We start from the raw sequence: 14,411 nt of genomic DNA on the forward strand, positions 1-14,411 counted from the left end.
ATCTTTGGAGGCTAGTTTCAAAGATCAACTTTCTAGTAAGCCAGATCAAGTCTACTCTATTTTCAAATATTTGAAAATAGCCATCATGTTCTCTTTTAGTAAGTCTTCTCATCCCTTGGCCTCTTTCTCTAGAATGTTCTTGTCGGTTAGCATGTATTTTGAGAATATCTTCAATGGAAGGGACCCTATTATATGCATGGGTGGCTGGAGAATGCAATAGATATGACAGACAAAATCCTGCCCCTCAGGATGTCGTGGTCTGGGGGCGGGGGCATGCCTCCATATATATGTAACACAAATATAATACCAGGTACTCTGTTCCAAGCTCTGGAAATCTGAAGTCTCAATGAAACACTTACCTGAATCTCACAGAAAATCCAGAACTACTTTTTGAGGAAAATCCTGGCCTTCCCCACAAGTTTCCTTTAGGACCCTCCCCTAAGAAGGTTAATATGTAACATCTATCAAATTATTCATCTCCAGCATCTACAAAAATGACCTCAAAGGTGGGAATATCTCCCAGTGTGTGTCTCATGAAGTACTCCAGGGGAAATAGGGGGATTTTGTGGTCAAATATGTTTGCAAAACAAGGTACGATCTTGGAAATTTGCCATATACTTTAGCATTGTAAAGGCTTCTAGAAGGAAGCAATTTCTTTGACTGCAAAACCCTTTTTTTTTTTGAGACCACTTACCAACATCCCATGGAACTGCTAGTCCCTGCAGGAAATGCTGGCCTGAGACCATGCTTCCCAAATCTGGCTGATTCTCACACTCACTTGGGAGACTTTTTCACACAGTGCCCTCTGGTCTCACGCCAGAGCCGCTGGGTCAGATTCTGTGAGGTTGAAGAAAAGTTCAAGAAGCTTCCTTGTCGATTGGTTTGCTAGTCTGGTGTGGGGCCTCAGATCCAAGGGAGATGTGATCGTCTCCACTTTTCTAAGTTGTAACTTGGCTTCATGACTTCAGCCCCTTGCAAAACATCCTTTCATACTTGCATATTGTGAGGTTTGCTATATGAAACAACACATGAAAACTGATTCCAAGTTTGCTGTAACATCAAATTTCATTATAACACTTGTATTTATATAAATTCTCACACTTGGAATGTCAAGAATTTAGTGAATTTAGTGTCAAGTATCTATCAAATTATTGATCTTCGGCACTTAATCACGAAAGCTATATAACGTATGTTTTACTTTTTGTCCAGACTGCCAGGGAGTTCAGTCAAATCTCATGCTTAATTATACCAAATAAACCAGTTCTCATAGTTAGCATACATGCTTCTTCTCCTTCTTATGGCGCTGCTTTTCTATTTTATTATATTCATATTATATTAATTAAAGTTACATAATTTTAGGAAAATGATGAAGAGAAAATAAGTACCAGTTCATCGTTTAGGAGCCAATATATAGCAGGAAACATGTAAAATTCTAAATTCAGTGAGGAAAGAAATAAAAAGCTCTCAAGGCAGGGAGAGTGACGTGAGTTTTCAGCCTGGCCATTAAGATTAATATGCCTGGTTTAACCTTAAGGCAGCATTCTCACCTTCCCACAACCTTAAATGTAAGTTATTATCATGGCAGTGACCAATGCACCTCAGTGATTCTGACCTTTTCTAAGTCACATTTTACTTTCATTTGTATCATTCAGGCAAAGGAGCTCAAATATCTGAGAAGGGGATGCTTCAGAACAGGCTTGCTTCAGAACAGGCTTTCTTCTGTGCACTAAGGAAAATAAAGCATCTGTCATGACTTCTGAATCTTTTAACTCTTTAATTCTTCAAAATTATTCTCAGAAAATTATCTTAGTCAGATGATTCGTTGTATAATTAGGCTTTATTGCTTGATTTATTGAGTGCTCTCTGGTTTGACGCATTCGTCCTCAGCCTAATAGGAGGGAAGATGGTTCTCTGTGGGGCTTCTCACCAAGTCTAACCAGTGGTGACGGCTGAAGTTAATCTACCGTGCCTCAGACTGGTTTGCTGTGGAATTATTTACATTGGGACATTTAAAAAAAAAAACCAAAGGGCTTCCCTGGTGGCGCAGTGGTTAAGAGTCTGCCTGCCGATGCAGGGGACACGGGTTCGTGCCCCAGTCCGGGAAGATCCCACATGCCGCGGAGCGGCTGGGCCCGTGAGCCATGGCCGCTGGGCCTGTGCGTCCGGAGCCTGTGCTCCGCAACGGGAGAGGCCACAACAGTGAGAGGCCTGCGTACCGCCAAAAAAAAAAAAAAAAAAACCAAAAAAACAAATCTGCTGTGTACCTTTTATTAAATGGGGTGGTGGTGATTAACCTTCAGAGAATACATGAACATTTGACAAAAGAACAACAAATTAAAAGAGTAAAGTAGTATAAATAGTATAGTAAATTAGCAAATAAATAGTCCTCTAGGGAAAAGATGTTCCAAAAGTTCTTACCAACTTGCTTTCATGTGTTCTTGTCTTAATTGAAAGATATTGCCGTTCCTAATGAACATGCGAAAGCCACGTTCTCAATACGGGCTGACTGTTCCCCCAACTGCCCATCACCAATGAGCACACCATACAAACCAAGAAAATGGGAAGTGAGATTAATCTTCTCTCAGTTCATTTTATAGCTCAGGTTTTGCTTACAGGAAATGTTCAATAAATGCTTGCTGACTTGACCAGTTTTGCCAGTAGCATCAGCTGTTCCCTACACAACTAAATACTTTAAAATATTTCTTGAACATTTTACATAATGTTGTGAATTCAACGGGAAGAGCCAAGTTTTTGTTTCCTCTCTTCATAGGACAGAAGAAAGGCAGTTCTGGATTGGATTTAACAAAAGAAACCCACTGAATGCTGGCTCTTGGGAGTGGTCTGATGGAACTCCTGTAAGTCTTTCCAAGCTAGAGAAAAGAAAATGAATTCAAAGCAGCTGGCCCTGGAACCACTTGGTAAACCAACCAAGAGAACCTGGAAAGAATGACCATCTTCCCCATGACCCAAACCTAAATCAAAAACTGCACCAGACCTTGGTACCAAAAGAGTTATTTCAGCAAGGTCTTGAGAAACCTTTGCTAGCCAGATAGTTCTAAAGCCAGCTATAAGATCTCATCCCAAAAAGGAATCAAATTCTCTGAAAAAGCCCCCAAAACCATCTCCCATGTGAAGAATCTCCAGCAGAGAAGCAACTGTTCTCTAAAATAATACCAGGCTTCCTTTGCACCCCCCCCACCTCTGCTGCAGAGCACCTGATTGTGTGAGTGTGGGACCCTTGTCTGTGTCACAGTGAAAAGAAACATTTTCAGTTTCTCTCACTCTAAAAGAACAGAAATGCCAGCCTTAGAAACAGCTCCTCCTTCCCAGACAAAGCAAGTTATTTGGAAGGGAAAAAAAAGACTTGCTTTTCATTCAGCCTCACGTGTAAAAAAAACCTCTATGAAGGAAAGAGGGAACTCACAATTACGTTTTGGGTTTTTTTTTTTCAGGTGCAATGAGGATTTCTCAGATTTTCCTCATAATAGGGAAAAAAACAGTAGCAGTATCCCAGATTAAAATGAGATCCATCTGAAGGCACATGCAAACTCAAGTTAGGCACATGCAAAATCAAGCGATTCAGTTTCACCTGTGAACTGGGGTTAGCAACAGCCTGCAGTGAGCATTTAATGCAGCTCCTGTTCATTGAGCCCTAATTATGTTCTGAGCACTGAGCTGAGTGCACTCCTGCATGATCTCACTTCATCCTTACAGTGATTCAATACAGTGGGTATTAAAATGATTAAAGAGTTTGCCTAAAATAATACATAAGAGAGACAGTATTTGTACACAGGTTGTCTGCCTCCAAAGCCACAATATCATAATGTCTTCTCGTTGGCAAAACAGCGGCAGCCAAACTTTGAAATAGTAAAGATCAATAGAGAAAAGGGATCTATCTCTAGACCTGCTACATAGATGGTGTTCAAATCTGTAGCAAGGAAGGGGTTTGCAGAAAAGCTACATGCTTATAGTGGGAATAAAAATAGTAAGAGTATGTTAGTTTAAAAAAATAACGATTCTACCCCAGTACTGCTTCTTTGAAAAGGGCATCAGGACAAGAGAACAGGAAGAGATCTTAGAGATCACCCAGCCCCACCCAACTGTTTTGCTGATGAAGAAACCAAGGCCCAGAGAGTGGAAGGGGCATAGCAGGGTCGACCTACCCCATAAATGGCAGCCACCACATGGCACAGTTGGGTGGTTAACATTAATACGGCACTTGGAGAATAAGATGTGGTACATAGAGGTTGAGAATGCGTTTTAGTAAAACAAACAAACAAACAAAAACTCATCAGTAATAGGAGAGGAATAGACAATTTGGTTCAGAATCAATGAGATTAAGCGATGAAGCAGTGGACTGAGTCCCTTGCCACTTCCCTCTGGACAAAATAAATATCAAACTCATGCCATTCTCTGAATCTGAGCTTATATATATTTAAGTTAGATGAATGGTTGCATGACCGTGTAGATGTTTGAGGAGTATAAATGGTTTCAAAACCCTCTTTTTTTCAAATTTTGTACCTCAGTTTTACTCACGGCCCATCCACTCTTCTGTCAAGTAGTCATCAAGTCATTGAGAAGGTTGAATCTCTAGTCACTACCCCGTTACGTGATCATTCCTGGAAAACATTGGATAGTTTCCTGATTAAAGCTAGGGCTGACTTAGAAGTCAGTGATTAGAGACTAAAAGCCTAGTATTTATGCAAAAGAATCTACATCAAAGGTGAGACTCGATTCTGAAAGATCTTTGAGCCTCTAAACAGTTTACCCAGGATCCCAGGGCTAGCCTAATCTTGCCAGTGAGAAAACAGTGCAAGTTCATCTGACTTGTTCCTTCTGGACAAAAGAGTAGAATGCCTCTTAAAGAAAGAAAAAAAAAAAAGGCATCTTCAAGAAAAAAATGATAAAGCTTTGATTAGCTTGCTTTTCACAAATGTGGAACCACCTTTAACTGGCATCATAACCTACTTCCTCCAGAAGTCTATTGTGATTTATTTACAGGGATGTCTTTTTGATCTTTTGAAACTTTTTGCGGGGGATCGTTATTAAGGAATAATGAACTTCATCTGCTGCAGGTTGTCTCTTCATTTTTAGACAATAATTATTTTGGAGAAGATGCAAGAAACTGTGCTGTTTATAAGGCGAATAAAACGTTGCTACCCTCATACTGTGGTTCCAAACGTGAATGGATATGCAAAATTCCAAGAGGTAAAAATATTAATAAGATCTTTACTATTTGTTTGCGTTCTAATAATCTATAGCATTTTCCCAAGTGAACAGTTACAGAGGTCTAAAATTTAAGCACCCTGGAGCACAGTACCAACAGCCTTCATGATGAAACAAATTGTACTCTTTTAGCAAATAATGTATCATGGGGGAATGAGAAAAGGTGACACCAGTGCAGTACGCTAACTTAGTAGGAAATGAAAATAACTGCCTATGTTGTGGAATACTGTATTTTGCAAGTACAACCTGGAAGAAATGTCACTGTGACATTACAAGCAAACAAAATTACTTATCAAATGAGTACGTGAAAGCACCTGGCACAGTGTGTGACACACAGTAGGCTCTCAACAAGTATTCACATCCTTTTCTCTTTAACCAGAGGTCTCTCTTGAGCTTCCTCTTCAAGTATGAGAACTTACCACTTTCCAAACAACACCTGGTTCTTAAATGATCTTTTAAAAAGCAAAGTCCAAAATATTGTGTTTAGACCTGAAGTAATTCAGAGATAGTACACCTGTAAGTAAAGTTCACTCAAACCGGTTTGCTTTCACTCTGCAGATGTGAGACCCAAGATTCCACCCTGGTACCAGTATGGTAAGAACTATCCTGGCAGTTCTTGAATTTCTAATTCTGTGCTGTTTTGTAGCATTACTGTGTTATTACGTAGCTCCAATCGAGTTTCTCTTTTCTTGTGTCAATTGAGAACTAATTTTTTCAAATTAACAAATTCATCATTAATAAATAATCAAACTAATAAATGTCACTAAATATTACTGAAGACATATCATATCTTAACTCCATTTTCATGACACATGATTTAAAAATATGTATCTATCCCGGACTTTTGAATATACATGAATGTTTCTTATATGAAATAGACCAAGGAAAATAAGTAAATTGTATACTTATTTATGTGTGGGAGTGGGTGTATACACACACATTTTCTTAATGCTGAGTGACCAAATTACACATTCGGGGTCAATCATAGTATACCCTGTTTAAGTCTGTATTACATTGCTCAGTAATTGTTGCCTCACCTGTGTTGCTTATTTTTCTTTCAGATGCACCCTGGCTCTTTTATCAGGATGCAGAGTACCTTTTTCATACCTCTGCCACGGAATGGTCCTCCTTTGAGTTTGTCTGTGGCTGGCTGCGCAGTGATATTCTCACTATTCATTCTGCACGTGAACAAGAATTCATCCACGGCAAAATAAGAGCGGTACTTAAATATGATTAAATATGAGAAACTCGGAGCTTAACTCCTTCTTCTGTCCTTGAGGGATTTTGTTTTTATATTACTTCAGACATTTATCTGTTTCATTAAAAGTCTTAGATTTTTAAGAACTGTTTTTCTTCCTGTCACAGAGATTTAGAGCAAATAATGGAAACACAGGTTTACGATGCTGGTCAGTCATTTCACTTCTCCTCATGCTTTTTTAGCAACAAAGGATGAGTAAATAGCATTTTATTGTTTTTGTGAGGTTCATTCCATCATTCAATGCATATTTATTGAGTCTACTCTTCTAGGGGCTGAGGCTCTATCAGTGATTAAAATAGACCAAAATTCCTGCCCACCTGGAGTTTTTAGTCTAGTCTGGGAAGGAAGACTGTAATCAATATAAATAAATAGAATTACATAATATTTTAGAAAAAGATAAATGGATAAATGCCATGGAGGAAAATAAAGCACAAATGAGCGACAAAGAGTACTGGGAGGTGCATGGCTGTTTTAATGTTTCAAATTTGACTTATAAGAGTACAATATTGTTTTAGACTCTATGCAGAAAATGGTAAGCAGTGGTTCTCCATTTCAACTTCAGATAGAGAAATCCTTTGAGAAGCTAGGCTTGTTAGAAAGCAGCATGCAAAATCCATTCAACAATGAATAGACTGCCAAGGAATAGTGTTGGTTTTCAGTGTATTTCTTCAGCAAGCATTTATTGAGCATTAGGTATGTCTCAGACATTGTGGTATTTGTCAAGGACACAAAAATAAAATACAGTCAGTGTCTTTAAAAAGCTGGAAATAACATGATGTAATAAGGGAAAAGGGAGCAGTATGTACAAATTACCAAGGGGGGCACCAGGGAGGAAAAACCTCATTCCCAATTTTCCCTAGGAAATTGCTGAAGATAAGAAAGAGCCTTTTTTCTTTTCCCATAATTTAACATTAGTTCATGCTCTGCAGGAATCCTTGGTTGCTCTATCATCTTTTCCTATGCTTGTAAAGTTGACTGTTAAAATGAAGCTCTGGATTAAAGCATCCTTGACTTGTAAGAGAAATGTCTCCCCTCACACCTCATTGGGCTTTCCTGTTTCTATAACTCTGTTTGATACACATACAGCCTGTGAAGTGCATGCAGGTTGGGACTACTACTGCATTTTGATGGAAAAGTCAAGAACCAGAGGAGTTAGGTGACAACTGCACGGCCTTACAGAGACTCAGTGGCAGACCAACCATGAGAACTGGATGTTCCCCAGTATTATTGGTTCATGCATTGTTTTACTTCTCTTCATCTCCTACAAATGGAACACTCAAGCCAAAACTGTAATATTAAGTATCAACAAATTACATATCATGACCTCGGAAAATACATTTGTTTCTTTAGCTAGACAGCAGACTCCTCACCCCTGGTGGCAATAACAAGAGATCGTGTGAATGGCTAAAAACGAATCCATGGACATGCAAAGTGCACATCCCAAGAGGAGCTGATATTTGGCCAATACTTACTGTAACAGTGTCAAACACGGCTAAGTACTAACATTTAATGGCATTTAATCTTTCTAAGAACTCTCTGTGGGAAGTTCTATCGTCAGCATAATTTACAGATGAAGAAGCTAAGACTCCAAAGAGGTGAAGGAACTTTGTTACACAGCAGCTAAGTAGTGGAATTTGGAAGTGATCTCAGGTCATCTGACTTACAAGGTCATTTTAAAAAATGGCTGCAGACAGCAGAACAGCATATTCATTACATTAAAATGCTAGTTCTAAAATCCATCCAAAAAAAGGAAACCCTTGTTCATTGTTGGTGGGAATGTAAGTTGGTGCAACCTCTACAGAAAATAGTATGGAGGTTCCTCAAAGAACTAAATCCAGCAATTCCACTCCTGGGTATATATCTGAAAGAAAAATGAAAACACTAATTCGAAAAGATACATGCACCCCAATGTTCATAGCAGCACTATTTACAGTAGCCAGGACATGGAAGCAACCTAAATGCCCATCAACAGAGGAATGGATAAAGAAGATGTGGCACATATATACAATGGAATATTAGTCATAAAAAAGAATGAAATTTTGCCATTTGCAACACGTATAGGACCTAGAGGGTATCATGCTTCGTGAAATGTCAGACAGAGAAAGATAAATACTGTACGTTATCACTTATATGTGGAAGCTAAAAAACAAAACAAATGATTAATATAACGGAACAGAAACAAACTCACTGATACAGAAAACAAACTAGTGGTTATCAGTGGGGAGAGAAAAGGAGGACAAGATAGGGGTAGAGGATTAAGAGATATAACCTACTAAGTATAAAATAAATAAGCTACAAGGATATACTGTACAGCATAGGCAAATATAGCCATTATTTTATAATAACTTTAAATGGAGTATAATCTATAGAAGTTTTGAATCACTATGTTGTATAGCTGAAACTAATATAATATTGTAAAACAACTATACCTCAACTTTTTAAAATTAATAAATAAAATAAAATAAAATCCCTCCCCAAAAGATGGCTGTCAGCTGTGTCTCAGATATGCACAGTAAAGGGCTTCTTTGATCGTTCCAGCAGAGCTTAGCTCTTTTAGGAACCTCTGCAGGTCTTCTCTCTTAACCTTTCCCTTAATTCACTCTCCCAGTCTTTGGTTGCTGGGAAGTCAGTGGAAATGGCAGAGTTACTACCTCCCATTGAAGGGAAGAGTAAAACTCCACAGGCTTAGACATTTAAAAAGGCATAGCCATTGCCATGATCTAGTTGAGGACTAGATCTAGTGATCTCAAACCAGACAAACCTTGTAGTGTCTTATATGGCAACATCATTACCAAACCTATGACCATATTAATAAAGAATGCCCTGTCAGTATTATGGGTGAGTGGCTGACTGATCTAACACTGCACTGTGCCACAGAAGAAAATCATCATAGGGAATGTGCAGACCAAGAATGGAGCAAGAAAGCCAAATGGGAAGGGTATCGATTTAGAAAAAAGAATGCTGTACATTTCGAAAGCAGTTCTTCCTCCTGCTTAGTTTATAGCAGTTAGGCAATGTTTGTTGGTGGTAGCGGTGGTATTTATGGTGACCATTTACATTTCTTAACTAAGAAATCCCATGTCTAAGAACGTCTGGCTGGAATGAGTCAGTCCAGAAGTTCTGGATGAGGAACTAAACATGTAGAGGTCATACCACTCATTCTTGTGGCATGCCCATCCTATAGTTACAGGAAGAATAAGAATTAAATAATTAAATAGTTTTAAAGTTACATATGTATTGTATAGCTCCTCTAAGAAGAGTAGTAACTCAGAAATGTGAAAGACAAAGACAATATTCAGTTGGGGAGTAGAAGAACGAATTATTGAAAAAGAAAGCTGGATGCAGTTTTTTAAATCTGAAGCAGAATTTTTTTAACAGAATATTTCCAGCTTGGAAAAGTGATGAGTCAGAATTTCCTCTTTGACTAACAGAAGACCACAAGGCAGGATGCGAGGGAATTTTTGAGTACTAGTTTTTTGAGCCATCTTGTTGGTCAGATTAATGCCAAAAAAGTAAAAAAAAATGAGCACATTAGGCGTTGTTTGACATGAACTAACATTTTTATGCTGTGTTGTACAATATTTGCATTTCAAAATTGCAATTTACTCTTACTTTTAAAATTTTATTTCAAAATATTTCTAACAAAAATATATCAAATCTATTAGTCATCCTCAAAAATCTGGTGTTTTAAATCCTTAAAATAACTTGGTTTTGCTATTTTTATGGAAACATTTTAAGAGATGACAGGTTGTTCTTCCTTATACTGCTTAGTAGATTAATATATTGGCTATTGCTGTGGGTTATTTCTTTTTGGTGTGTTCTTCCATATGATGCTATCTATAATGACTGCTTTTCTGTAACAAAACATAATTGATACTATGAGGTACACAGTTGTATCACATTTTTTATACAAAAGAATACTAATGTCTTCTATGGTTGCGGTTTCATACCGAAACTGAAATTTACAACATCTATTTTTCACATTGGATTTTTCACTTTGGGTGTCTCTATCTTGTCCTATGAATTTCTGTTCCATATCACAACAGGTTGTGATGTGCCCTGTGGAGGATTACCGTGCTATAATCGAGGTAGTAATAAATATGCCACTTAAGAGGCAGTAGTTATACTTCCTCTTTAGAGGTCCTTAATTGGGGCAGTGAACAATCGGGCCATGATTTCCACTCTTGTTGCACATAAGACCTCTTTAGATTGAATGAAATTGTTATGGTTCTTCCACTGATTTCAAAGCCAGTCTCCATGGACCCATTCCAAAATCTGATAATAGGAGTCTAAATTCAGCATGTAAGAACACGTCCATGAAACAACAACTCAGGGATCCAAAATTATAGTTGCTCCATCTTGCATTATTTTCAAATTGCTGATATGGCAGACAGCCACACTGATTAAGGAGTAAAAATACCTGTGTATAAATTAAAATGTTAGAGAGCTATTAGGTTCTGTTGTATGATGACCTGAAATTCACATGGAAAAATATTTATGTATCTTAAAATGCATTCCCAAGTCTTTACAGAAGAAATGAAAGTGTAAATTTAAATGTACAATGCCTTCAAATTAACAGGATTTTAGCATAAAAAATTAAGTTACATTTCACACACAGCACACACACAATAAAGAATATTGATTTAAAGACCTTAGAGAAATCCCTAATGCCTGTTCTTCTTTTATAGTTAAAGAGGGAATTTCAATTTCCTGGGTCATAAGTCCAGTATTACATCTGCTCTAATGTGCATATGCATGTGCATGCCTATGGTGTTTCAAGTTTATTCTTTATTGTACTGGGATCTATGTAATAAATAATGGTGTAAATTCATAAAATATATAAAGGATAATTTTCTAGTTGTCAAACACTGGAAATACTGTAGTATTATTCTGTCCTATAATGCAGTTTCCATTTGAATGGGGAGGGTGCTAATACTTAGTTTAAAAACTTACCAATCAGACTAGTGCCTAAAATACAAATTATTTTTACTATTGAGGTCTTTGTGCCTCGAATTGTTTTTCAAGTAGGTGGCATGTATAGTAAACTTCTATAAATCACTGAGCGCATAAACCACTAAATTTTTAGTCAAAAAAGGAATCCACATTCTATTTTACTTTACAATATTACTTTTTAAATTCCTATTATGAGAGTTAGAGAATTTACTTTTAAATATATATAGGAAACATTGTAACAAAGTTATGGCATGTTGTATGAAACCAAAATAGCTTTTAATATTTGAATCCAATTTTCTTACATAATGAGGAGGGAGTAGTTTAGAATAATGAAGTTTCAGGTCTTCTAAAGATGCTAGGCCTCAGTGTACTCTTCTTTAGATAACTGGGTAAAATACTGAAGAATAGAAAGCTATTAACAGTGACCCCATTAATCTTAATAGTGAAAAGGGAAAAAAAGTAGGATAAATGCTGACATTCTCTCTCTCTTTTTTAAATAGCTGTCAAAGTATGGTGTAAACTGGTGGATTGGACTTCGGGAAGAAAGAGTCAATGATGAATTTCGGTATGGACATTGATTCATTTGCATTTAACTTTGTTTAACAGGTTTTTATTTGCAGAATGATTGGACTATATCTTACTGGTTAACTTGTTGAATAGGAGATTGGTTTAAGATGGTGTAGTAGAAGGATATGCTCTCACTCCCTCTTTCGAGAACACTGGAATCAGAACAAACTGCTGAACAATCATCAACAGGAAAACACTGGAACTCACCAAAAAAGAAACCTCACATCCAAAGACAAAGGAGAAGCCACAATGAGACTGTAGGAGGGGCGCAATCACAATAAAATCAAATCCCATAAATGCTGGGTGGGGGACTCACAATCTGGAGAACAGTAATACCACAGAACTCCATCCACTGGAGTGAAGGTTCTGAGCCCTACGTCAGGCTTCCAAACATGGGCGTCCAGCAATGGGGGGAGGAATTTCTAGAGAATCAGACTTTGAAGGCTAGCGGGATTTGATTGCAGGACTCCGACAGGACTGGGGGAAACAGAGACTCCACTCTTGGAGGGCACACACAAAGTAGTGTGCACATCGGGACTCAGGGGAAGGAGCAGTGACCCCATAGGAGACTGAACCAGACCTATCTGCTAGTGTTTGAGGGTCTCCTGCAGAGGTGGTGGGTGGCTGTGCCTCACTGTGCGGACAAGGACACTGGCAGCAGAAGTTCTGGGAAGTACTCCTTGGCATGAGTCCTCCCAGAGTCCACTATTAGCCCCACCAAAGAGCCATGTAGGCTACAGTGTTGGGTCACCTCAGGCCAAACAACCAACAGGGAGGGAACCTAGCCCCACCTATCAGCAGACAAGCAGATTAAAGTTTTACTGAGCTCTGCCCACCAGAGCAACAGCCAGCTCTACCCACTACCAGTCCCTCCCATCAGGAAACTTGCACAAGCCTCTTAGATAGTCCCATCCACCAGAGGGCAGACAGCAGAAGCAAGAAGAACTACAGTCCTGCAGCCTGTGGAACAAAAACCACATGCACAGAAAGATACAAAAGATGAAAAGGCAGAGGGCTATGTACCAGATGAAGGAACAAGATAAAACCCCAGAAAAACAATTAAATAAAGTGGAGATAGCAACCTTCCAGAAAAAGAATTCAGAATAATAATAGTGAAGATGATCCAGGACCTTGGAAAAAGAATGGAGGCAAAGATTGAGAAAATGCAAGAAATGTTTAACAAAGACCTAGAAGAATTAAAGAACAAACACCTAGAAAAATTAAAGAACAAACAAACAGAGATGAACAATACAATAACTGAAATGAAAACTACACTAGAAGGAATCAGTAGCAGAATAACTGAGGCAGAAGAATGGATAAGTGACCTGGAAGACAGAATGGTGGAATTCACTGCCGCAGAACAGAATAAAGAATGAAAATAAATTAAGCCAGGGCTTCCCTGGTGGCACAGTGGTTGGGAATCCACCTGCCAATGTAGGGGATGGGGGTTCATGCCCCAGTCCGGGAAGATCCCACATGTCGTGGAGTGGCTGGGCCCGTGGGCCATGGCTGCTGAGCCTGCACATCTGGAGCCTGTGCTCTGCAGTGGGAGAGGCCGCGACGGTGAGAGGCCCATGCAAAAAAAAAAAAAAAAGAAAAAAAAGAAATGAAGACAGCCTAAGAGACCTCTGGGACAATATTAAATGCAACAACATTCATATTATAGGGGTCCCAGAAGGAGAAGAGAGAGAGAAAGGACCTGAGAAAATATTTGAAGAGATTATAGTCATAAACATCCCTAACATGGGAAAGGAAATAGCCACCCAAGTCAAGGAAGTGCAGAGAGTCCCATACAGGATAAACCCAAGGATAAACATGCGAGACACATAGTAATCAAACTGGCAAAAATTAAAGACAAAGAAAAATTATTGAAAGCAGCAAGGGAAAAACAACAACATACAAGGGAACTCCCATAAGGTTAACAGCTGATTTCTCAGCAGAAAACTCTACAAGCCAGAAGGGAGTGGCATGATATACTTGAAGTGATGAAAGGGAAGAACCTACAACCAAGATTACTCTACCCAGCAAGGATCTCATTCAGATTCGATGGAGAAATCAAAAGCTTTACAGACAAGCAAAAGCTAAGAGAATTCAGCACCACCAAACCAGCTCTACAACAAATGCTAAAGAAACTTCTCTAAGTGGGAAAAACAAGAGAAGAAAAGGACCTACAAAAACAAACCCATAACAATTAAGAAAATGGTAATAGGAACATACATATGTAATTACCTTAAACATGAATGGATTAAATGCTCCAACCAAAAGACACTGGCTCGCTGAATGGATACAAAAACAAGACCCATATATATGCTGTCTACAAGAGACCCACTTCATACCTAGGGACACATACAGACTGAAAGTGAGGGGATGGAAAAAGATATTCCATGCAGAAAGCTGGAGTAGCAAT

The 14,411-nt window shown here is 38.5% G+C and overlaps 1 protein-coding gene and 1 long non-coding RNA gene across 4 annotated transcripts in view; one reads left to right on the forward strand and one right to left on the reverse strand.

Moving 5' to 3' along the window:
- The window catches only part of PLA2R1 (phospholipase A2 receptor 1), a 115,816-nt gene that overhangs the window by 69,876 nt on the left and 31,529 nt on the right, over positions 1 to 14,411 (forward strand). For all 3 annotated transcript variants that reach the window (XM_027130295.1, XM_027130282.1, XM_027130286.1), the window contains 5 exons: positions 2,771 to 2,855; positions 5,076 to 5,208; positions 5,785 to 5,820; positions 6,288 to 6,445; positions 11,938 to 12,002. In XM_027130295.1, coding sequence (XP_026986096.1) covers positions 2,771 to 2,855; positions 5,076 to 5,208; positions 5,785 to 5,820; positions 6,288 to 6,445; positions 11,938 to 12,002 — 477 coding nt within the window. The remainder of the gene's footprint in view (positions 1 to 2,770; positions 2,856 to 5,075; positions 5,209 to 5,784; positions 5,821 to 6,287; positions 6,446 to 11,937; positions 12,003 to 14,411) is intronic.
- Positions 1 to 14,411, reverse strand: part of LOC113632765 (uncharacterized) — a 71,941-nt gene that overhangs the window by 44,035 nt on the left and 13,495 nt on the right. The window contains exon 2 of the long non-coding RNA XR_003437942.1: positions 4,522 to 4,619. This is a non-coding gene — a long non-coding RNA (uncharacterized LOC113632765). The remainder of the gene's footprint in view (positions 1 to 4,521; positions 4,620 to 14,411) is intronic.

Source organism: Aethalodelphis obliquidens, unplaced genomic scaffold (genome assembly GCF_003676395.1).
Source record: "Aethalodelphis obliquidens isolate GAN/ISIS:26980383/991018 unplaced genomic scaffold, ASM367639v1 scaffold2, whole genome shotgun sequence".
NCBI lineage: Eukaryota > Metazoa > Chordata > Mammalia > Artiodactyla > Delphinidae > Aethalodelphis > Aethalodelphis obliquidens.